Source organism: Anomaloglossus baeobatrachus, chromosome 3, assembly GCF_048569485.1.
Source record: "Anomaloglossus baeobatrachus isolate aAnoBae1 chromosome 3, aAnoBae1.hap1, whole genome shotgun sequence".
Lineage (NCBI taxonomy): Eukaryota > Metazoa > Chordata > Amphibia > Anura > Aromobatidae > Anomaloglossus > Anomaloglossus baeobatrachus.
The window spans coordinates 50000186-50025567 of NC_134355.1; the positions used below are offsets into that span (position 1 = coordinate 50000186).

The window sequence follows — 25382 nt, forward strand, 5'->3', positions numbered from 1 at the left end:
AGGAGGCAAGAGGCTGGAGTGGCCTGGTCCGGGGAACAAGCACACGGCAAACGAAGGGGAGAGAGGCTTCAGCATCTTCCCTGGGTGACCCCCATAGGGACTAAAAGTCGGGGTCACCCCAAACCACCAAGGGCTAAGGAAGGCGAGTCAGTAGTCACCCTCATAAAGTCAGCCTGAAGGATACCTGGTTCCTACCTGGTTCATCTCAGCTACGCCCGGGTTACTCACCCTGCCACCTGAAGTGAGTAAAAACCCTGAAAGACATCCTGCCTGTGTGGTCATTCTGCGACTTGTGGTACTACGCACCTACACAGGGCCCTGGGGCTTGCCTCACTCTCAGGAGGCTCCTACATCTAACTGCACACACCATCAGCCCCAGGCGACCCTCAACCTGCAGTGGCGGTCCCTACTGGCCGCAATACTGAGAGTGGCGTCACGACTACAAAGAAGATCTCCTACCTGTGACCAGAACCAGCTACGTGGAGTCCCTGAAGGTAATGCACCGACACTACACCTGTGGGGCTTCACATCCGCAAGTGGTGTGACGAATAACTTTATTCACAAATCCCCTGTAAATATCCCCCATGACAAAAAGGGCCCAGGTCCCGAACCGGGAACGGCCACCACCATGGCATTCCCAATAGAGACACTACCTGGAACCGAGTACCCCATATCCATGGGTGTGACAACTGGTACCATAGTATATTATATAACGATGGAGCCTAGATGCTGAAGGAGCCCAGATAAGACTTGACAAATGGGTGTTTGATGCTTTTACCTATATTCAGTTACTATATGTGTTGTTTTTTATGGACTAGATGTGCTATAAGACAATACTTATAGTCACCTCAATGTTAGGGGCTATAGGGTAGATTTTAGTTATGTCCCACACTGGGACGTTGCATATGTTCTCCCATGTGCGGTATCTGCTGCTATGGGAATGGATCATTATCTGGAGCTGACAAAACAAGTCAAAGGTTTCTAGATCATATTTATTACTTGATAATTTGATACATTTCAGCAATTAATGAATTTTTCTCGGAAGCGGCGTTCACATAAATACAAGTAACGTGTAATTAAATTAGCTCATTATAAACAGCCGGCGACAATGTTCATCATCTCTGCTTCAGCGCGTTTTGTTTTCAGACAAATTATTTTTGAGTGATATTGCAGTTTTAGCTCGATCTTAGATGAACCAATATTTTTTGAACATTAACCATCTCATAGCCAAATCGCTATTAAAATTTGTAGCATAATGAGCAGGCTGGAGAACAATTCCATATCTACACAACCTTGTAGAACATTCACCATTAATCTAAGCCATTGGCGTGAGAAAGACCTATGTTGCTCCCCCGTCTCGCCTGCTGGTTGAGTTGTAGCCTTAACACCTGGAGGAAGTGGCCCACTTCGGATAAGAAGGTGTTTTGCTGAGAACATTTGCCACAGACGGCTAAAGCATTGGTGTAGCCAGGGGAACACATAGAAATCAAGGGGCTCCATAGCAAAAGTCCAAACTTGGGACCCATTTCCCCAACAGGCAAGGGCAGATGGAGGCCTAGTGCACATTGTCAGAGCAGTCAGTACAGAAGCTAGCCATACATGTTGGCTGGCCGATAGGCTGACCATCTCTCTGTTTTCTAGCCATCTGAATCTGCTGATTTTTCTGGCCATAAGGGATGCTTGGACTTGGGAATCTGGATTAAGCCCTAATTCCTGCCCAGTGGAGCCATTTGGTATCTAGCTCCCTCAACTCCCTTGCCTTATGCATAGTAGTCTCACATTGAATATACCAATAAAACATGGAGAGGGTGGTGTGATGGGGACTTTTACCTGACTTGACTTTCAGACTAATTTTTTACTCTTGGGGGAGGGGAGATATGAAATTTGCCTCATCTGCCTATTGTCCCAGCCTTGTTCTTTATACCTATGCTGTATTTTATTTCTGTATGCTGTAAGTTATGCTTGCAGTTATTGCAGTTTTGAGGGCTACTGGTGGATGTTCTGTTGCTAAAAAATCCAGTAGGATGATACAGTAGATTGCTGGGCAGAAGGAATGGCAGGAAATGGAGACTGTGGGTTTGTGATGTTTTGTATCTGCACAAAAGAAGGAAAGGAGACCGCCCCAGAGGAGGAGAACTGTCCTAACCAGGCCCAGGAGGAGCAGGAGGTTGGAAGAATGGATTGTGGTATCACTGATGTAGTGCACTGTCATACTGGAAAGGGAGTAGGAAGGAGCCCATAGACTAAGATGTGGGTCTATTGATCACAGATGGTCAGAGTTCTAAACAAAATTCTACAGGAAAAATTATCAAGGTGCAACCGTTTCTCCATGACAACACTTTTCCAAGATGTTTTCAAAGTATGAGCATGTCATAGAAAAAGGTGCCAAAGCTTAGAGCCGTGCTGCCATTGTTGCCAATTGTCCCGTATTTCTTTTGTCTTTAAATCCTATAGTGCGAGTAGGGTTAATCCAAAAGAAAACTTAAAATTTAACATTCCAGTGAGATAACAGGCGTGGAGCTGTTCCAGAAAATGTTTGGCAACTATGTACTATATGAAACAAAGCTCTCAATGATCTCATCCATCCATTAAACTGATCTTCATGTTATATTTTCCCGGTACCCACTGCCACTTCCGTTGACCAAATCATTTAATTATCCGGGGTCTCAGGAGTGGGCCACAATGATCACATATTAAAGGGATTGCCTTATGAGGGAACCCCCTTTAAAGTATTATACAGTCTTAATGCTGGGGACGAGGCTGAAAGGTTTGCAGAGATTTATGTTGCATCCAGGTTCTGGTGCCTAAAATATCATTATCACAAATGGTAGATGAGGGGCTCTATAGCACATTTTATATTGGGACCCAGGAACTTCAAGTTTGTCTTTTGTGTATTCAAGGCCGACACCAGCTTTATGTGGGCCCTTGGATCACACAACCCTGTTTTGCCCATTTTTGACCTCCTATTTTCCTCCTCTCCTTACAAGAGTTATAACTGTATTGTTTGCGCTTATTTTTTGTGGTACGAGCTGCAATTCTTTGATTTACCATTTTGGGGTCCATATGACTTTATTAATGATAAATTATGATCTATTTTTGTTCCATTTTTAAGGATGACAAAATAACCATTTCCCTTTTTTGGGAGAATTCAGTTACCTGTAAATATTATATTTTATACGTTTTTTTTTTTTGTTTTGTTTTTTTTAAAATGTACATCTTTTAGATTTTATAATAATAATATAATAATAATTTCATTTATGCTCCTGAAAATATGAACTTCTTTATATTTTTTTATTTTTTTATTAGATCCCACTAGGAGACTTAAACCTGCACTTTCTTGATTTCTTGCACAATATACTTTACTGCTGTAATATTATTGTATTATACAATTACCAGGCACAGGCCGTCAGGATCTGGGTATACTTCATATTCCTGCACTCTGCCTTCTAACTTCTGTGATATCTGTGATCAGCACAGGGAGACTTTGATGTCGACTCACAGACTGTGGTCCATGGGCAGGCTAGGAAGAGTCAATCTCCGCTGGACTGCTTGTTAGTCTCCTAGGTCACATGCTGTGGGAGAGCCAGTCACTTTCGCTATCCTCTTATATATGCTGGCTGGACACTTCCATTAATGCCAGCTATAGCTTCTCTATACTGGTCTGCTGAGGTGTTGTGATCCAGACTTACTGGTGGTTGTAGTACTTTATTTTTGTGTTTGGTTGTTGTGTTAATCCTTGTTGTCCTTTTGTTGCTGCATTACTTCTCTTGCTTTCCCCTTTAGTTTCTTACGGTTTATTCCTGTGAGTTTGCAGTGTGGCTGACTTTCTGCTGTCCCTGTCTGTCTCACCTGCATTTCCATTACTGTCCTGCGCCTTTCTTCCCTGGGGGAGGGGGGAAACAGATCAACGTTACTCAGGAGCATACATTTACATCTCAATAAATTAGAATATCATCAAAAAATTAATTTATTTCAAAAATTCAATACAAAATGGGAAACACATATTATATAGAGTCATAACACACAGAGTGATCTATTCCTATATATTATATAGAGTCATTACACACAGAGGGATCTATTCCTATATATTATATAGAGTCATTACACACAAAAGGATCTATTTCAGGTGTTTATTTCTGTTAATGTTGATGATTATGGCTTACAGCCAATGAAAACCCAAAAGTCATCATCTCAGAAAATGAGAATAATTAACACAAAACACCTGAAAAGGCTTACTAAGCGTTTAAAATAGTCCCTTAGTCTGGTTCTGTAGGCCACAATCATGGAGAAGACTGCTGACTTGACAGATGTCCAGAAGGCAGTCATTGACACACTCCACACGGAGGGTAAGCCACAAAAGGTCATTGGTAAAGAAGCTGGCTGTTCACAGAGTGCTGTATCCAAGCATATTAATAAAAAGTTAAATGAATGAAAAAGTGTGGTAGAAAAAGGTGCACAAGCAACCAGCATAACTGCAGCCTTGATAGGATTGTTAAGAAAAAGCTAATCAAAAATTTGTGGGAGATTCATAAGGAGTGGACACTGCTGGAGTCAGTGCTTCAAGAGCCACCACACACAGACGTATCCAGGAAATGGACTACAAGTGTCACATTCCTTGTGTCATGAGTGACATTCATGACCAATAGACAACGCCAGAAGCGTCTTACCTGGGCCAAGGAGAAAATTAACTGGACTGTTGCTCACTTTCCAAGGTGTTATTTTCAGATGAAAGTAAATTTTGCATTTCATTTGGAAATCGCGGTCCCAGAGTCTGGAGGAAGAGTGGAGAGGCCACAATCCAAGCTGCTGAGGTCTAGTGTGAAGTTTCCACAATCAGTGATGGTTTGGGGAGCCATGTCATCTGCTGGTGTAGCTCCACTGTGTTTTATCAAGACCAAACTCAGTGCAGCCGTCTACCAGGGAATTTTAGAGCACTTCATGCTTCCCTCTGCTGACAAGCTTTTTGGAGATGAAAATTTAATTTTCAGCAAGACTTGGCCCCTGTCCACACTGCCAAAAGTACCAATACCTGATTTAATAATCACAGTATCACTGTGCTTGATTGGGCAGCAAACTCGCCTGACCTAAACCCCATAGAGACTATATGGAGTATTGTCAAGAGGAAGATAAGAGACACCAGACTCAACACAGCAGACGAGCTGAAGGCTGTTATCAAAGCAACCTGGGCTTCCATAACACCTCAGCAGTGCCAAAGGCTGATCACCTCCATGCCACGCCGCATTGATGCAGTAATTCATGCAAAAGGAGCCCCAACCAAGTATCGAGGCATTTACTGTACAGACTTTTCAGTAGGCGACAACATTTATGAGTTTAAAATCATTTTTTCAGTTGGTCTTATATAATATTCTAATTTTATGAGATAATGACTTTTGGGTTTTCATTGGCTGTAAGCCATAATCCATCAACATTAACAGAAATAAACACTGGAAATAGATCATTCTGTGTATAATGACTCTAGATAATATATAGGAATAGATCCCTCTGTGTGTAATGATTCTATATAATATATAGAAATAGATCCCTCTGTGTGTAATGACTCTATATAATATATAGGAATAGATCCCTCTGTGTGAAATGACTATATAATATATAGGCATAGATCCTTTTGTGTGTAATTACTCTATATAATATATAGGCATAGATTCTTCTGTGTGTAATTACTCTATATAACATACAGGAATAGATCACTCTGTGTGTAATGACTATATAATATATGTATTTCACTTTTTGGATTGAATTACTGAAATAAATTAACTTTTTGATGATATTCTAACTTATGAGATGCACCTGTAGTAAGGCACGGGACGCCAGCGTCTCTACCATCAGGGGTAATATGGATGTGAGGGATAGCCAAGGGTCAGGGACAGTACTGGAGCCCCTTCTCTCGCAATCTCACAGTCACATTGTGACAGATTCATCGTTGTACAAACATGGTTGACATGGGCATCTTCAGTAGGCCCCTTGGCTGCCATGAGAATATCATCAGTAGCCCACAATCATATTGCAGGTGACCTATGGGCACCAGAGGAGACTTTTTCCCCATTTGTCGTACTGTCATACAATACGGTGGATTTCGCAATTTGAAACCCAGACAGAGTGGACCCTGGTGCCGGCACTGACAGTACTATATTACCTCTTCTCCCTCTTCAATGTGATAATCGTTCCTCTGGTTTGGGCCTCCTACGAACATTACTGTCAGCTGATTATTGTGCCTGTGAATACAAATATAAAATATTAGTACAAGCAAACGATGATCCCAGAAAGCGAATCCTAATTAGTAATTCTCCTGGCTTCCCTGCAAGCTAATTGTGAGTCCGGCCACAGAGATTTCTTCTTTTGCTGATATTTTTCTTTCCATCCCATTTATGCCCTAATTACACTATGAGATATATTGGTGGTACATTAGGTATAAATTATACACAAGGTGACGGAGAGGAGAGCAGTCCGGTCTCCCTTGCACAGTAATAAGTATCCAGTCAAGACTTAGATATATTAAATGAAGATTTGTTTGCGGCCGGTGGTTTGAAACTGAAAAAAGAAAAAATAATAATTATGTAATCGTTAAAACAGCGTGTGGTAATGTAGATGGATTATAGTTTTTCACTTAATATTAAAGGAAAGGCGTCATCAGAAAATGCCCTACTGTTAAATCAGGTTTTTCTGTGAAATGTATTTTTTTTTAATTTTTGACATTTTTTTTTTTCTATATCATGATCATTATTAATAATAAAAATTAGAAATCTTGCAATTTATAAACTAGCCACTGAGGATTTTTTTTTTTAGACTGAAGCTTCCTGTTCTTCCAGGAAACAACACATGTACATTAGCCACAATGAACAAACTCTGAACCTATCTTTTAAATTGAAGTGTCTAATGAGCGTGTGCAATGAAGGGGATCCTGATTATCATTTTATCATTATCAAGCTTATCATCTTCAGGACCAATGAGCAGAAATTTTTGTTTACGTTGGCCGGGGAAAGGGTCTCAGAGATTTTACTGTTGACATTGTTGCGACAGCATTGGGAAGGAGGCCTTGATAGGCAGATAATAGAAGGGTTTCATCAGGTAACCCTGTTGCACCCCTGAGGCGCTGGTCACCACAGGGTATTGTACCTCAGTTAAGGTGCGGTATCCATCTCAGGTAAGGGAGGGGTTATTCACTGGTGTTCCACATTCACATTCACACTTTACATATAGCTTAGGACATAGGGTGCGATGGCTCAAGGTAGGTGGCCACGATGCATGAGACTTCCCGGTCACTGAAGCCAGCCACCTGGGGGACGGGTTCCTCTTGGGGTAGATATAGGTGCAACACACTCACATCAGGCAGATCAGTCGAGACCATAGTTCTGACAAGACATTACTGGAACTTTTAACTAGGCCTGGGGCTTGGAGTGGGAGCTCAGCCCGGGTACCTAACCACTGAGGGGAACATCCTAGGAAAAAGACATTCTCTCTCTTCTCAAACACCGGTGGTGGCCCCTTTACTTGCTTGGGATTAACCGGAGCCCACGACGGCAGAGACCAGCACCTGGGTGCAGCTTTAATCAGTGAGTAAAAGAACCTGGAACCGCAGTTGCCGACTCAGAATCTGATTAGCGACGCCGTCGCCCCGTGCTCCGGTGCCTGTAAGGGACCGCCAAAACCCCCCTGTTATCCACTTGGGGCCTGCTCCGCCTGTGGGGAGCAACACCATCCCGGCTGCCATAACACCTGCCCCGGTGAGAAATTCAACAGCGGTGGCTACTCCCAAACTTTTTCCAATTACTCCGCTTTCCCTTCATTTTCTGCACGCCTTGGGGCAACGGAACCGGGCAAGGCCATCCGTCTGGCCACACATCTGACCAACCCGCGACTGCCCGGCTACGAGTAGGTCAATCACCTGCCCCGTGGGGCACTAAAACCCCTCTTTAAATACACAAGTATACAAATTTGGGACTGATTCGTATGTTTTCTTATGCCTTGATATAAAATAACACTTCCATTTTTAACCATCACATATGGATTCAGCACAAAACGTGCATGAAATTACCTACAAGCGAGATGAACAAGAAAAATCTTTATTGAAATGTGCACAATATTATATATAAAAATGTATTGAACATTCATTCTGCAACATTGGAAATTAATTCTTGCCCCTTTTCCTTTTCTTTTGATCCCTTCTCTCTTATAGAAGGCTGTGGATCTTTTCTGTGAAGCCTCCAGAAGTCATCCCCCATAATCTTCATGTTCCATCTACCTTGGTGCCATCGTCACAATCTCCTTGATATCCCAATGAAATCGTTCTTCTTGCTCTTGGCTAAAAGCACCAAGGTTTAGGTTTAGGAAAGTCAACGAAATGGGAATGTAAAAAATGTAACCAAATTCATCAGACGATCCAAGGCTTTGAAACATTTCAGCATGTTCTCCACGATGGACTTAAATTTTGGATTTTTGTTGTTACCTAGAAATTTCTTCACGACTTCTTTAAAAGAATCCCAAACCCTTTTCTCAACAGCTTTTTCTTTTGTTTAGAACTCGTCATAGTTCATGAGTTTCTGAACATCCGGACCCACAAAAATTCCTTCCTTCAGTTTTGCTTTGGACAGTCCCTGAAACTTGGTACATAGGTGCTTAAAAGTTTCTGATTCTTGCGGTAGAGCTCTCACAAACTGCTTTTTCAGTCCAACATTAATGTGGAGGGGTGGCAGGAGAACTTTAGTGGGATCAACTAAAATTCCCACAGCTATGTTCTTGAGTCCAGGTTGCAAAGATGTTCTCGTTGACCAACTTTTTTGGCTGCAGTGATGAGTCCGATCCCGGTTGTACCATTCACACAAAAAACATGGGTACTTTGTGTATCCTCCATAATGCCCAAGGAGCAAAGAGAGAACTTTCAGGTCACCACCACATATTGACCATCCTTGATCCTCATAGATACGTTTCTTGAGAATAAAGTCTAAATTTTCATAGCTTTCCTTCAAGTGCCCAAAATGCCCTACAGGCACTGAAGCTTCCTTGCTGCCATTGTGCAGTAGCAACTTTCAGAATTTTTTGATGAATCAATAAAGAGTCTCCACTCGCTCACATTGTACTCAATTTGACATTTTTCCATCAGCCCAGGAACATCACTGCAATACACTAGAGCACCGTCCTGAGAAAAGTATGGAAGGCATTCCTTTTGGAATGCAATGTGATTCTATTCTATGGAAGCCTACAGAGTCAGTGTTCGTGAAAAACCTGTATATGATAGAATTTTTTTCGATATCTTTACTGACTTCAGCGATCAAAAGTATATAAAAGTCGCCTCTTACTTTTCAAACAATTTTACCCTTGCAGACATGTGATATGTTGAAATACTGTGGAGTGTAGAGAAGTAGTTTTTTCCTCCTGTAGAATAAGAATTATAGAGAAGGGAAGGTGTAGTACCCTTTAAAAATGTGTCCCCCTGGATTGTGATTGGAATTATGCAATGGGTCTACTTCCTGGGAATCCCAGGTTTCTCAAATCTGCTTTGCAATTTGCCACCTGCTGATTTTTAGTGGGTGGTTAACCTTTATCAGAATTCTGTATGCAGAGTAACAGAAATGAGAGTAGCAGCAGAGACACAAAGACACACCCCACTTCATGTAGAGAAAAAAAGACTCACCCCCACTTTCTGTAGAGAAGCAAAGACTCGTCCACACTTTCTGTAGAGAAACAAAGACTAGCCCCCAGTTTTTCGAGAGAAACAAAGACCCACCACCACATTCTGTAAAGACAAAGACCCACCCCCATTTTCTGTAGAGACAAAGACCCGCACCCTCTTTTTGTAGAGAAACAAAGACTCGACCCCACTTCCTCTAAAGACAAAGACTCTCCTCCACTTCCATCAGTCACAAAGACACGCCCCATTTCCCGTAGAAACAAACACCTGCCACTTCTTCCTGTAAAAAGGTGAAGACTTTCCCCCCACTTCCTGTAGATAAAGACCTTCCGCAACTTCCTGTAGACACAAATACCTGCCCCCACTTCCTCTATAGAAATGAAAACCCACTTCCATTTTGTGTAGAAACAAAGCCCTGACTCCACTTACTGTACAAAGACAAAGCCCTGCCCCCACTTACTGTACAAAGACAAAGCCCTGCCCCCACTTACTGTACAAAGACAAATCCCTGCCTCCACTTACTGTAAAAAGATAAAGCCCTGCCCCCACTTACTGTACAAAGACAAAGCCCCGCCCCCACTTACTGTACAAAGACAAAGCCCCGCCCCCACTTATTGTACAAAGACAAAGCCCTGACCCCACTTACTGTAGAAAGACAAAGCCCTGCTCCCACTTACTGTACAAAGACAAAGCCCTGCCCCCATATACTGTACAAAGACAAAGCCCTGCCCCCACTTACTGTACAAAGACAAAGCCCGGCCCCACTTACTGTACAAAGACAAAGCCCTGCCCCCACTTACTGTACAAAGACAAAGCCCTGCCCCCATATACTGTACAAAGACAAAGCCCTGCCCCCACTTACTGTACAAAGACAAAGCCCGGCCCCACTTACTGTACAAAGACAAAGCCCTGCCCCCACTTACTGTACAAAGACAAAGCCCCGCCCCCACTTACTGTACAAAGACAAAGCCCGCCCCCACTTACTGTACAAAGACAAAACCCTGCCCCACTTACTGTACAAAGACAAAGCCCTGCCCCACTTACTGTACAAAGACAAAGCCCTGCCCCCACTTACTGTACAAAGACAAAGCCCTGCCCCCACTTACTGTACAAAGACAAAGCCCGGCCCCACTTACTGTACAAAGACAAAACCCTGCCGGACTTACTGTACAAAGACAAAGCCCTGCCCCCACTTACTAAACAAAGACAAAGCCCTGCCCCCACTTACTGTACAAAGACAAAGCCCGGCCCCACTTACTGTACAAAGACAAAGCTCTGCCCCCATTTACTGTACAAAGACAAAGCCCTGCCCCCATATACTGTACAAAGACAAAGCCCTGCCCCCACTTACTGTACAAAGACAAAGCCCGGCCCCACTTACTGTACAAAGACAAAGCCCCGCCCCCACTTACTGTACAAAGACAATGCCCCGCCCCCACTTACTGTACAAAGACAAAACCCTGCCCCACTTACTGTACAAAGACAAAGCCCTACCCCCACTTACTGTACAAAGACAAAGCCTTGTACCCACTTGCTGTACAATGACAAAGCCCCACCCCCACTTACTGTACAAAGCCAAAGCCCTGCCCCCACTTACTGTACAATTACAAAGCCCTGCCTCCACTTACTATACAAAGACAAAGCCCTGCCTCCATTTACTGTACAAAGACAAAGCCCTGCCCCCACTTACTATACAAAGACAACACCGTGCCCCCATTTACTGTACAAAGACAAAGCCCTGCCCCACTTACTGTAAAAAGACAATTCCCTGCCCCCACTTACTATACAAAGACAAAGCCCTGCCCCCCCTTACTGTACAAAGACAAAGCCCTGCCCCCGCTTACTGTACAAAGACAAAGCCCTGCCTTTACTTACTGTACAAAGACATAGCCTTGCACCCATTTACTGTACAAAGACAAAGCCCTGCCCCCACTTACTGTACAAAGACAAAGCCCGGCCCCACTTACTGTACAAAGACATAGCCGTGCCCCACTTACTGTACAAAGACAAAGCCATGCCCCCACTTACTGTACAAAGACAAAGCCCGGCCCCACTTACTGTACAAAGACAAAGCCCTGCCCCCACTTACTGTACAAAGACAAAGCCCTGCCCCCACTTGCTGTACAAAGACAAAGCCCCGCCCCCACTTACTGTACAAAGCCAAAGCCCTGCCCCCACTTATTGTACAATTACAAAGCCCTGCCCCCTCTTACTGTACAAAGACAAAGCCCTGCCCCCACTTACTGTACAAAGATAAAGCCCTGCTCCCGCTTACTGTACAAAGACAAAACCCTGCCCCACTTACTGTACAAAGACAAAGCCCTGCCCCACTTACTGTACAAAGACAAAGCCCTGCCCCACTTACTGTACAAAGACAAAGCCCTGCCCCCATTTACTGTACAAAGACAAAGCCCTGCCCCCACTTGCTGTACAAAGACAAAGCCCTGCCCCGACTTACTGTACAAAGACAAAGGCCTGCCCCCACTTACTGTATAAAGCCAAAGCCCATCCCCCAATTACTGTACAATTACAAAGCCCTGCCCCCACTTACTGTACAAAGACAAAGCCCGGCCCCACTTACTGTACAAAGACAAAGTTGGCCCCACTTACTGTACAAAGACAAAGCCCTGCCTCCACTTACTGTACAAAGACAAAGCCCTGCCTCCATTTACTGTACAAAGACAAAGCCCTGCTCCCACTTACTGTACAAAGACAATTCCCTGCCTCCACTTACTATACAAAGACAAAGCCCTGCCCCCCCTTACTGTACAAAGACAAAACCCTGCCCCGCTTACTGTACAAAGACAAAGCCCTGCCTTTACTTACTGTACAAAGACATAGCCTTGCACCCACTTACTGTACAAAGACATAGACCTGCCCCCGCTTACTGTACAAAGACAATGCCCTGCCCCCACTTAATGTACAAAAACAAAGCCCTGCCCCACTTAATGTACAAAGACAAAGCCCCACCCACACTTACTGTACAATGACAAAGCCCTGCCCCCACTTACTGTACAAAGACAAAGCCCGGCCCCACTTACTGTACAAAGACAAAGCCCTGCCCCCACTTACTGTACAAAGACAAAGCCCCACCCACACTTACTGTACAATGACAAAGCCCTGCCTCCACTTACTGTACAAAGATAAAGCCCCGCTCCCACTTACTGTACAAAGACAAAGCCCTGCCCCCACTTACTGTACAGTGACAAAGCCCTGCCCCCACTTACTGTACAAAGACAAAGCCCTACCCCACTTACTATACAAAGACAAAGTCGGCCCCACTTACTGTACAAAGACAAATCCCTGCCTCCACTTACTGTACAAAGACAAAGCCCTACTTCCATTTACTGTACAAAGACAAAGCCCTGCCCCCACTTACTATACAAAGACATAGCCCTGCTCCTACTTAATGTACAAAGACAAAGCCCTGCTCCCACTTACTATACAAAGACAAAACCCTGCCCCCACTTACTGTCCAATGACAAAGCCCTGCCCCCACTTACTGTACAAAGACAAAGCTCGGCCCCACTTACTGTACAAAGACAAAGCCCTGCCCCCACTTACTGTACAAAGACAAAGCCCCACCCCCACTACTATACAAAGACAAAGCCCTGCTCCCACTTAATGTACAAAGACAAAGCCCTGCCCCCACTTACTATACAAAGACAATGCCCTCATCCCACTTACTGTACAAAGACAAAGCCATGCCCCCACTTCCTGTACAAAGACAATGCCCTGCCCCCGCTTACTATTCAAAGACAAAGCCCTGCCCCCGCTTACTGTACAAAGACAAAACCCTGCCCCCGCTTACTGTACAAAGACAAAGCCCTGCCTTTACTTACTGTACAAAGACATACCCCTGCACCCACTTACTATACAAAGACATAGACCTGCCCCCGCTTACTGTAGAAAGACAATGCCCTGCCCCCACTTAATGTACAAAAACAAAGCCCTGCCCCACTTACTGTACAAAGAAAGCCCCATCACACTTACTGTACAATGACAAAGCCCTGCCTCCACTTACTGTACAATGACAAAGCCCTGCCTCCACTTACTGTACAAAGAGAAAGCCCTGCCCCCACTTACTCTACTAAGACAAAGCATTGCCTCCACTTACTGTACAAAGACAAAGCCATGCCTCCACTTACTGTACAAAGACAATGCCCTGCCCCCACTTACTATACAAAGACAATGCCCTGCCGCCACTTACTGTATAACAACAAAGCCCTGCCCCCACATACTGTACAAAGACAAAGCCCTGCCCCCACTTACTGTATAAAGACAAAGCCCTGCCCCCACTTACTGTATAAAGACAAAGACCTGCCCCCACTTACTGTATAAAGACAAAGCCCTGCCCCCACTTACTGTATAAAGACAAAGCCCTGCCCCCACTTACTGTACAAAGACAATGCCCTGCCCCCACTTACTATACAAAGACAATGCCCTGCCCCCACTTACTGTATAAAGACAAAGCCCTGCTCCCACTTACTGTACAAAGACAAAGCCCTGCCCCCATATACTGTACAAAGACAAAGCCCTGCCCCCACTTACTGTACAAAGACAAAGCCCGGCCCCACTTACTGTACAAAGACAAAGCCCTGCCCCCACTTACTGTACAAAGACAAAGCCCTGCCCCCATATACTGTACAAAGACAAAGCCCTGCCCCCACTTACTGTACAAAGACAAAGCCCGGCCCCACTTACTGTACAAAGACAAAGCCCTGCCCCCACTTACTGTACAAAGACAAAGCCCCGCCCCCACTTACTGTACAAAGACAAAGCCCGCCCCCACTTACTGTACAAAGACAAAACCCTGCCCCACTTACTGTACAAAGACAAAGCCCTGCCCCACTTACTGTACAAAGACAAAGCCCTGCCCCCACTTACTGTACAAAGACAAAGCCCTGCCCCCACTTACTGTACAAAGACAAAGCCCGGCCCCACTTACTGTACAAAGACAAAACCCTGCCGGACTTACTGTACAAAGACAAAGCCCTGCCCCCACTTACTAAACAAAGACAAAGCCCTGCCCCCACTTACTGTACAAAGACAAAGCCCGGCCCCACTTACTGTACAAAGACAAAGCTCTGCCCCCATTTACTGTACAAAGACAAAGCCCTGCCCCCATTTACTGTACAAAGACAAAGCCCTGCCCCCATATACTGTACAAAGACAAAGCCCTGCCCCCACTTACTGTACAAAGACAAAGCCCCGCCCCCACTTACTGTACAAAGACAATGCCCCGCCTCCACTTACTGTACAAAGACAAAACCCTGCCCCACTTACTGTACAAAGACAAAGCCCTACCCCCACTTACTGTACAAAGACAAAGCCTTGTACCCACTTGCTGTACAATGACAAAGCCCCACCCCCACTTACTGTACAAAGCCAAAGCCCTGCCCCCACTTACTGTACAATTACAAAGCCCTGCCTCCACTTACTATACAAAGACAAAGCCCTGCCTCCATTTACTGTACAAAGACAAAGCCCTGCCCCCACTTACTATACAAAGACAACACCGTGCCCCCATTTACTGTACAAAGACAAAGCCCTGCCCCACTTACTGTAAAAAGACAATTCCCTGCCCCCACTTACTATACAAAGACAAAGCCCTGCCCCCCCTTACTGTACAAAGACAAAGCCCTGCCCCCGCTTACTGTACAAAGACAAAGCCCTGCCTTTACTTACTGTACAAAGACATAGCCTTGCACCCATTTACTGTACAAAGACAAAGCCCTGCCCCCACTTACTGTACAAAGACAAAGCCCGGCCCCACTTACTGTACAAAGACATAGCCGTGCCCCACTTACTGTACAAAGACAAAGCCATGCCCCCACTTACTGTACAAAGACAAAGCCCGGCCCCACTTACTGTACAAAGACAAAGCCCTGCCCCCACTTACTGTACAAAGACAAAGCCCTGCCCCCACTTGCTGTACAAAGACAAAGCCCCGCCCCCACTTACTGTACAAAGCCAAAGCCCTGCCCCCACTTATTGTACAATTACAAAGCCCTGCCCCCTCTTACTGTACAAAGACAAAGCCCTGCCCCCACTTACTGTACAAAGATAAAGCCCTGCTCCCGCTTACTGTACAAAGACAAAACCCTGCCCCACTTACTGTACAAAGACAAAGCCCTGCCCCACTTACTGTACAAAGACAAAGCCCTGCCCCCATTTACTGTACAAAGACAAAGCCCTGCCCCCACTTGCTGTACAAAGAGAAAGCCCTGCCCCCACTTACTGTACAAAGACAAAGGCCTGCCCCCACTTACTGTACAAAGACTTATCCGTGCCCCACTTACTGTACAAAGACAAAGCCCTGCCCCCACTTACTGTACAAAGACAAAGCCCTGCCCCCACTTGCTGTACAAAGACAAAGCCCCGCCCCCACTTACTGTATAAAGCCAAAGCCCATCCCCCAATTACTGTACAATTACAAAGCCCTGCCCCCACTTACTGTACAAAGACAAAGCCCGGCCCCACTTACTGTACAAAGACAAAGTTGGCCCCACTTACTGTACAAAGACAAAGCCCTGCCTCCACTTACTGTACAAAGACAAAGCCCTGCCTCCATTTACTGTACAAAGACAAAGCCCTGCTCCCACTTAATGTACAAAGACAAAGCACTGCCCCACTTACTGTACAAAGACAATTCCCTGCCTCCACTTACTATACAAAGACAAAGCCCTGCCCCCCCTTACTGTACAAAGACAAAACCCTGCCCCCGCTTACTGTACAAAGACAAAGCCCTGCCTTTACTTACTGTACAAAGACATAGCCTTGCACCCACTTACTGTACAAAGACATAGACCTGCCCCCGCTTACTGTACAAAGACAATGCCCTGCCCCCACTTAATGTACAAAAACAAAGCCCTGCCCCACTTAATGTACAAAGACAAAGCCCCACCCACACTTACTGTACAATGACAAAGCCCTGCCCCCACTTACTGTACAAAGACAAAGCCCGGCCCCACTTACTGTACAAAGACAAAGCCCTGCCCCCACTTACTGTACAAAGACAAAGCCCCACCCACACTTACTGTACAATGACAAAGCCCTGCCTCCACTTACTGTACAATGACAAAGTCCCGCCTCCACTTACTGTACAAAGACAAAGCCCTGCCCCCACTTACTGTACAAAGATAAAGCCCCGCCCCCACTTACTGTACAAAGACAAAGCCCTGCCCCCACTTACTGTACAGTGACAAAGCCCTGCCCCCACTTACTGTACAAAGACAAAGCCCGGCCCCACTTACTATACAAAGACAAAGTCGGCCCCACTTACTGTACAAAGACAAATCCCTGCCTCCACTTACTGTACAAAGACAAAGCCCTACTTCCATTTACTGTACAAAGACAAAGCCCTGCCCCCACTTACTATACAAAGAAATAGCCCTGCTCCCACTTAATGTACAAAGACAAAGCCCTGCTCCCACTTACTATACAAAGACAAAACCCTGCCCCCACTTACTGTCCAATGACAAAGCCCTGCCCCCACTTACTGTACAAAGACAAAGCTCGGCCCCACTTACTGTACAAAGACAAAGCCCTGCCCCCACTTACTGTACAAAGACAAAGCCCCACCCCCACTACTATACAAAGACAAAGCCCTGCTCCCACTTAATGTACAAAGACAAAGCCCTGCCCCCACTTACTATACAAAGACAATGCCCTCTCCCCACTTACTGTACAAAGACAAAGCCCTGCCCCCACTTCCTGTACAAAGACAATGCCCTGCCCCCGCTTACTATTCAAAGACAAAGCCCTGCCCCCGCTTACTGTACAAAGACAAAACCCTGCCCCCGCTTACTGTACAAAGACAAAGCCCTGCCTTTACTTACTGTACAAAGACATACCCCTGCACCCACTTACTATACAAAGACATAGACCTGCCCCCGCTTACTGTAGAAAGACAATGCCCTGCCCCCACTTAATGTACAAAAACAAAGCCCTGCCCCACTTACTGTACAAAGAAAGCCCCATCACACTTACTGTACAATGACAAAGCCCTGCCTCCACTTACTGTACAATGACAAAGCCCTGCCTCCACTTACTGTACAAAGAGAAAGCCCTGCCCCCACTTACTCTACTAAGACAAAGCATTGCCTCCACTTACTGTACAAAGACAAAGCCATGCCTCCACTTACTGTACAAAGACAATGCCCTGCCCCCACTTACTATACAAAGACAATGCCCTGCCGCCACTTACTGTATAACAACAAAGCCCTGCCCCCACATACTGTACAAAGACAAAGCCCTGCCCCCACTTACTGTGTAAAGACAAAGCCCTGCCCCCACTTACTGTATAAAGACAAAGACCTGCCCCCACTTACTGTATAAAGACAAAGCCCTGCCCCCACTTACTGTATAAAGACAAAGCCCTGCCCCCACTTACTGTACAAAGACAATGCCCTGCCCCCACTTACTATACAAAGACAATGCCCTGCCCCCACTTACTGTATAAAGACAAAGCCCTGCCCCCACTTACTGTATAAAGACAATGCCCTGCCCCCACTTACTATACAAAGACAAAGCCCTGCCCCCACTTACTGTATAAAGACAAAGCCCTGCCCCCACTTACTGTATAAAGACAAAGCCCTGCCCCCACTTACTGTACAAAGACAATGCCCTGCCCCCACTTGCTGTATAACAACAAAGCCCTGCCCCCACTTACTATACAAAGACAATGCCCTGCCGCCACTTGCTGTATAACAACAAAGCCCTGCCCCCACATACTGTACAAAGACAATGCCCTGCCCCCACTTACTGTATAAAGACAAAGCCCGGCCCCTACTTACTGTATAAAGACAAAGCCCTGCCCCCACTTACTGTATAAAGACAAAGCCCTGCCCCCACTTACTGTATAAAGACAAAGCCCTGCCCCCACTTACTGTATAAAGACAAAGCCCTGCCCCCATTGACTAAAGAGAAAGTCCCACCCTAGTTCCTGTAAAAATACATAATTCTGCGCACAACTTCCTGTAGAGACAACAAACTATCACCAATTCCTGTCATCCATCTAGGTGATTCAGATTCTAGTGTTGGATTACGCCTGATAACAGGCAGCAGACTTGCACTGTTGGGACACATCTTGTGGCCGTCACTATAAGACATCAGTTCTAGATGGAGTGATCTGCAGATTGTGTATTTATGACATTATCTATGAAATCATACACATTTTTTCCCTGCAGTCTGGCTAGCCTCCTGTACTTACAATCACCATATGTAAATATTTCCGACCAGCCGTATCCTGGATAAACACTCTGTACTTACATAAGCTTGTTGCACACAGGGGGTAAAAAATACGTCCTGTTCTCTTGTATCCATTTCTTTACATTAATCGGTTGCATCTCCATATGTTGACTAATGTAGGAAAGTGGACGATGGAAGAATATAAAAGTCTTTATGAAAAAAGCGGAGTGTGCATTTTAAGACCACTATTTGTTTACTGAACAAAGGTTGAAAGGTGCAAAGGTAAAGCTGTGCAGAGCTGGTGCTAATTTAAAGGGAACCTGTCCTATTAATAATCTGCAGGCAGGATGTAAGAGTGCCCTGGGGACATGATTACATTTGTATACATTGTTGTTGCCAAAGGTTTGGTAAACTTGTATTCATTGAAATCCCTTCTGTTTCTATGTATATGAGTCCAGTACTGTAGCGCCCCTGAAGCCATCAGGGAGCTACAAGATACTGCATCCCCACCAGGATGCAGGGCCTACCCCATAGGGACCCAGAAAACCAGTGCCGGTAACACACAAACACTCCATAAAATCCCAGTTTTCCCCAATTATCCCCCATAGAAGGGTACAAGGCTAGGGTCAGACCAATGGATGGCCGCCTAGAGGTGGAGCCAGTCTAGTCCACTAGACAACCAGGTGGGAGTGGCAGACTGTGGACAGTCTGATAACACAGCACAACAAATAAACACTTTTTGTCTGCTACTTGGCAAAAACCATGTGCGCTATACTAAATCGAATGCGCTGAATCCAAATCTGAAGTTAGTTTTTTTGTAGCACGTCAGGATATTAAGTTATTCCAATTTTTGTGAAATTTAAAATAAGCAATTAATAAAGATACAGAATCGTTATGTCCCACAGTTTCACAACATGTATTATCATTTTTATTGAAAAAGAAGTATAGGTAAATAAACCAAAAAACTTAAAAATCACTTATAGTAGCTTAAGAAATCGCCTTGAACTCAGCAGAGTACTTTTAAAAGTGCTTCAGGCACTTGCTTTTGCGCTTGTGAGTGGTCCTAGTGGCCCGTTGCAAAAACCAGCAGTAATCGCCCATCATGTTGGGGTTAAAGCGACCTGGGTATCTTTTTTCCATAGTAGAAATGTCCTGGTGGAATCTCTCACCATGTTCGTCACTGACATTACCCATATTTGGAGGAAAGAAGTCAAGATGTGAATGTAGGAAATGCATTTTCAATGACATTCGGGCACCATGCATTTCGTATGCTTGAAGCATATTATCTATTAGTTCAGCATAGTTTTCTGCTCTTTCGTTTCCAAGGAAGTTTTGAACTACTACTATAAATGCATCCCATGCAGTTAGTTCAAGTGGGGTGAGTTCTTGAAGATTTCATCATGGATTAGTTGGTGGATTTCAGGACCAATAAGATTCCTGCTTTGAGTTTGGCCTCAGTTTTCAATGCACTAAACTTTTCCTTCAGATACTTAAATCCATTCCCTTGACGATCCATTGCTACTACAAAATTTTTCATTAGTCCTAGTTTAATGTGAAGAGGTGGAAGATAAACTTTAAGTGGATCGACAAGTGATTCATGTTGAACATTGTGCTTACCAATCTTATGTTCATCTCTATTGGGCCACCGTTTAATTTTATAATGGTTGTTGTCATCTCGACTGTTCCATAGGCACAGAAAGCACATATGCTTAGTGTAACCTAACTGCAAACCAAGGACTAGTGCAACAACTTTGAGGTCAGCACAAATGTTCCATTGATGTTCTGAATATTTAATCAATTTCAGAATGATCTGCATAGAAGCATAGGTCTCTTTCATTCCAACCGCATGTGCAATAGGCGTATGGCCTTTTCTAAGTATAACTCAAAATCTGGACGTGCTGTGCAAATTCTGAGTTCATATTTGGAATCAGCATGTTCAAATTAGTAAAGAACACATGTTTTACCCTCAGTAGCAAAAACATTGTTGTGCTGTGTAATGGATAGTGAGTAGTCAGGCAGAGACAGTGCAGAGTGAGGAGTTGAGCAGTGACTGTGAACGTGAGCAGACGTGCTGGGCTGGAGTGAATAGTAACCTGAGGGCCCAGGCGGTTAGTTGCCGGTGGAGTATGGTGGAGTACTCCCAGGACTACGCACCAACGGGGTACAGGGCCCTACGTCAGGCAGAAGCTCCAGGCAGACCAGATAACACCTGCACAGTGAGGGGACCATCAAGGACCTCACTGACCTTGACGTTCGGGACTCAGTAGCAAAGGGAGAATTGGGGACAGGACCAGAGACTCCAATCCCATAGGGTTCACGCTCCGTCATACGGACTGCAGTAGACGACCACCAGGAGGGGACCCCCATCCGCTCTACAACACGGGAACCCACCAACCAAAAGAGAGGTGCAGGGGAAGAAGCCATCAGGTTGCTAAAGCGGCACTGGGACGAAGGAGACCTGAAGGTGAAACCAGCCGGCCTCGGGTGACCAGTTACCACCAGAAAGTGAATAAAGAACCAGTTGCACTGAAACCCTCTTGTGTGGCCTACCTTCTTCTGACACTCGTCACATCACCTATCCTCTAGGCCCCGACCCTGCTTGCGGAGAGCCTATCATCCAGGCTGCCACTAACACCAGCCCCGGCAGTGGACATTGTGCAGCGGCGGCTCCCTCTACATAGCCGCAACACCGCAAGTGGTGTCACGTGTGAACATTATTCTAATCCCCTGTAAATATTCCCCTTTACAAAAAGCACCCAGGGCACGGGACCGGGCAACAGCCACCAAAGTGACATTCCCCAGTTATACACCGCCCGGGACCGAGTACCCCATAACCCTGGGCGACACACTACTAGTGATTGACAGTCTTCCCTGTGTGGTGGTGCATGCAGATGCAGCTGTCAATCACTCAGTAGCTCCGCCCGCTGGACTCATATACATTAAAAACTCCAGGGATTTCTATGACTAAAGTTATACTGTGTTGTTTTTTTCCTACAAGCCTATACACCATTCACCTCAGATTCTCCTTTCTTTTCACAGATCAGATTGTGTGTACAATGTGACAGATTCCCTTTAAAGAAATGCTTAAAAAAACTGTATAGGATGTCATTATAACCTTCTGCAGGAATTCTGCTATGCATTATCATGGTTGACACAGAAGAATCAGAACTGAATATAATATTTATTTTGAAAAGCTGCATATCAAAAAATCCATTTTACATCGGGAAAGGAAAAAAATGCAGCGAAATGGAAATTTATGTAACAAAATCTCATTTCGTATTTTTATTACTGCTCTTTGGCGCCCTCTTGTGCCCGTGATGTAGAATTGCATCGTACACTGTATAATTTGGTAATGATTTTTGTTCCTTTGCTAGTGATAAAGCTACCATTGTACATGGCTTATCTGAGGGTATATTCACCAAGGACCCCTGCAAAGTCCAGAACCTCAGCGCCCCCATTACTGTATACATTAATACTTTGGTATGAGTCGCTCTCTCCAGTGGATGGATGACATTTAGTGGAGGCAATCTAAATAGCACTGTAATGGGGAGAGGGGAATTTCCTAATCCTGTGCTATCTTCAGCTGCAGGAACTGGGAGGGATGAGTGTAGCTGTCGCGGGCGGAGGAGGGGACGCTGCGCTCTCCCATTGCTCGGGTCCGGCTACTGCTGCTGCATCGGCTGCGGCTACTCGATGGTGGCTCGAGCGGTGGGCCAGATCCCGGGGACTCGAGCGGCGTTCCTCGCCCGTGAGTGAAAAGGGTGTTTGATTGTGGGGATTGGATGTTGTCCGTGACGCCACCCACGGTTGTGGTGATATTGGTGACACCACCGCTGCTCTAGACGGGGATCCCGGGAGCGGTGACAGGGAGCAGCTTTGTTGTTAGTTCTCCCCTCCGTGGGTAGGGGGTTGGTTGTCCCGGGGCCCCGGTGATGGGGTAGGGATGGATGGCAGGCAGGTTACGGAGCCTGGTGAGGTGCAGGGCCGCGGGGGCAGCGCTGTGCCGCACGGCACGGTGGTACTCACTCAGCCAATGATGAGGACACAGTTCTCGGTAAAACACACGGCTGGATGGACGGGTCCCACAGACGGCTGCGGTGTTGTTTCTCCCGGCAGGTTGATGGTGACTGCCTTTCCCTGCATCTATGTACTGCAAACGGTTCCAATGGTAACCCGCTTCCCAGCTTGGATATGGGCCAGAGGATCCCCTTTTGCCCGCAGGCTCTGGCCCTGGGAACGGTAGCCTTGGCGGTGGCTGTGTTTCCCTCTCACGGTTGGACTGTTGCCTTCTGTCGGGACTTGGCTGCTGGGAAACCCAGGAGGTTCCCTTCGCTGACGGATTTGGCAAATTCACGGCTGACTTCTCTTTGTGTACCAGTCCGGTACCGCCGGGCCACCGCCCGTCCACGGTCCTTACGGTAGACTCCGATAGGCCACTCCTGCAGACGGTCACCACCGTCTGCCAACCTTGCTGTACCGCCCGGGCCACACACCCTGACGCTGTCAGATAGTTGCTCCACTACTACTTTCCTCCCTTCCACTTTCACCTCTAAAACTAAACTGTCTGGTTTTCCCGCCTCCAGGACTGTGAACTCCTCGGTGGGCGGGGCCAACCGCCTGGCCCACCCCCTGGTGTGATTGTGAAGCCCCGCAAGTGTGGTGTCGGTGCGTTACCTGCAGGGACTCCACGTGGATGGGACAGTCTGGTCACAGGTAGGGAACCTTCTTTCTTTGATTGTCGTGACGCCACTCTCAGAAATGCGGTCAGCGGGGACCGCCACTGCAGATTAAGGGATGCCTGGGGCTGATGGTGGGTGCAGTCAGTATATTAGCCCCCTGAGAGTGAGGCAAGCCCCAGGCCCCGGTGTATGTGTGTGGGACCACAGGTCGCAGAATGACTCAAACACAGTCCAAGAAGTCTTTCAACGTGTTTACTCACTGTTTGGAGGTCACGGAGAGATGCCCGGGCGACACTGTGATAACCAGGTTGAACCAGGAATTCCAGGAGGCCGTTCTGAGGGTAGCTGTCCACTCGCCTTCCTTGCACTCTTTCTGTTTTAGGAGGATCCCTTGCTTGAAGCGTGGTAGGACCCCTCCAGGGAAGCTGTTACCACCCTGCTCCCCTCTCTCTGGCTCGTCTGCCGGCAGCGTGGCCTTGGTGGGATGGCTTCTGGCCCTGTCCCCTTATGGGCCCGATGATTGCTGCTTGGCTCGAGCTCTGCGTAGTAGTGGTGAGGGCATGAAGTATCCCCACCTGTGGGTTGAGCAGCTCTGGATGATTTGCTGCCTGTACTGGGGATCTAGTTCCCCTTGTGTGCTCGGATACCAGGATCTCCGTACTCAGCCACCCCTCTCTCTGGATGATTTTCAGGCCGACCCACGGTACCCTTTCTCCCCCGCTTTCAGCTACTGCACTCCTCAGGACCTGTCTGACACGAGAGCTCCTCTGCTCCTTTCCACACACTTCAACTTCTTCCTCTAGACTCTCCTCTTCCTCTCTCTCTCTGCCCTGCTTCCTAGCAACCAGCCCCTGAACACACCCCCAGCTGGGAATTGAAAGTTAACCCCTTCTGGCTACCCAAGGGTCCCCTCTGGTAATGTGGGAGGCCTGGTCACTATATGTTTGTGTGTGCACCTCATCCTGGCCTTTGGAGATTACCTGGAAGCATTGCTCCCGCATGGGTGCAATACTCTGTGGTGCCTGACCAGGTCAGGGGCGCCACATTCCCCCTTAGTTATCATCAGCACGTCCTCGGGCTGCAAAGACAAGAGAAAGAAAAAAAAGGTAATTACAAACTTTTCCCACACAGGGGCAATTATTTACATTTAAACATACCAGGTACCATTCCACCACCAACCACCCACATGTCCGAACCCCACCCAAAAACCTCCAGGAGGTAGGTCGCCGGTCCTTTTGGTGACCAGGTCTGGGCCATCACATTCCCCAGACCTTTCCTCCAATCTTCCTCTCCTGAGGAGAGTGGTGTAAGGTAGGCCCCATAAACAGGCGTACCCGCTTCCGAGTGTTGGAGGGCAGGCCCCATAAACAGGTGTGCCCCCTTGTTGGTGCAGAGCCATGCCCCTCAACAGGCAGACTCAGTGGTTGATACCAAGGAGGTAACTTTTTACAATGCAAAAGTTTGTGGTTAAAGCCAGTTCATAACCAGTGGTCTAACATTTTAAGGAGGTCTCACAATAGTCCTTGTGGGCACATTTCGCTTAAACGTTACTTAACTATAAACAGGTTAAACATTACCTTTCATACCGTCACTTTGAACTAAACTGTACTTTCTCTATAGCGTAATGGGAGCTGACCAAAGTTGCTGCGGGTTGATCTACGCAGTACTATACTGTCATCTGTCTGAGGTTGTGTCCTCCCACCCGATGTATGTGTCTCAATGTGAATAATGGGTGTACTAGGTATTGATACCAGTGCGTGGTCTTCTGCTTCAGCTACATTTGGCTCTTCCAGGTTCTGAACAGGTTCTTCTGGGTCTCTTACTTCTCCAGATTGAGGGAATGTAATAACCGGAATAACTACTGC

General features: G+C 46.2%; 1 protein-coding gene across 1 annotated transcript in view; it reads right to left on the reverse strand.

Annotated features, from left to right (window-relative positions):
- HAAO (3-hydroxyanthranilate 3,4-dioxygenase) overlaps window positions 1–19068 on the reverse strand; it is a 70962-nt gene extending 51894 nt beyond the window's left edge. Inside the window, exons 1-2 of the mRNA XM_075338011.1 lie at window positions 18920–19068; window positions 6155–6233 (exon numbers count right to left, since the gene is read on the reverse strand). Coding sequence (XP_075194126.1) covers window positions 6155–6233; window positions 18920–19002 — 162 coding nt within the window. The 5' untranslated portion in view covers window positions 19003–19068. The remainder of the gene's footprint in view (window positions 1–6154; window positions 6234–18919) is intronic.
- Between the last annotated feature and the right edge of the window lie 6314 nt (window positions 19069–25382).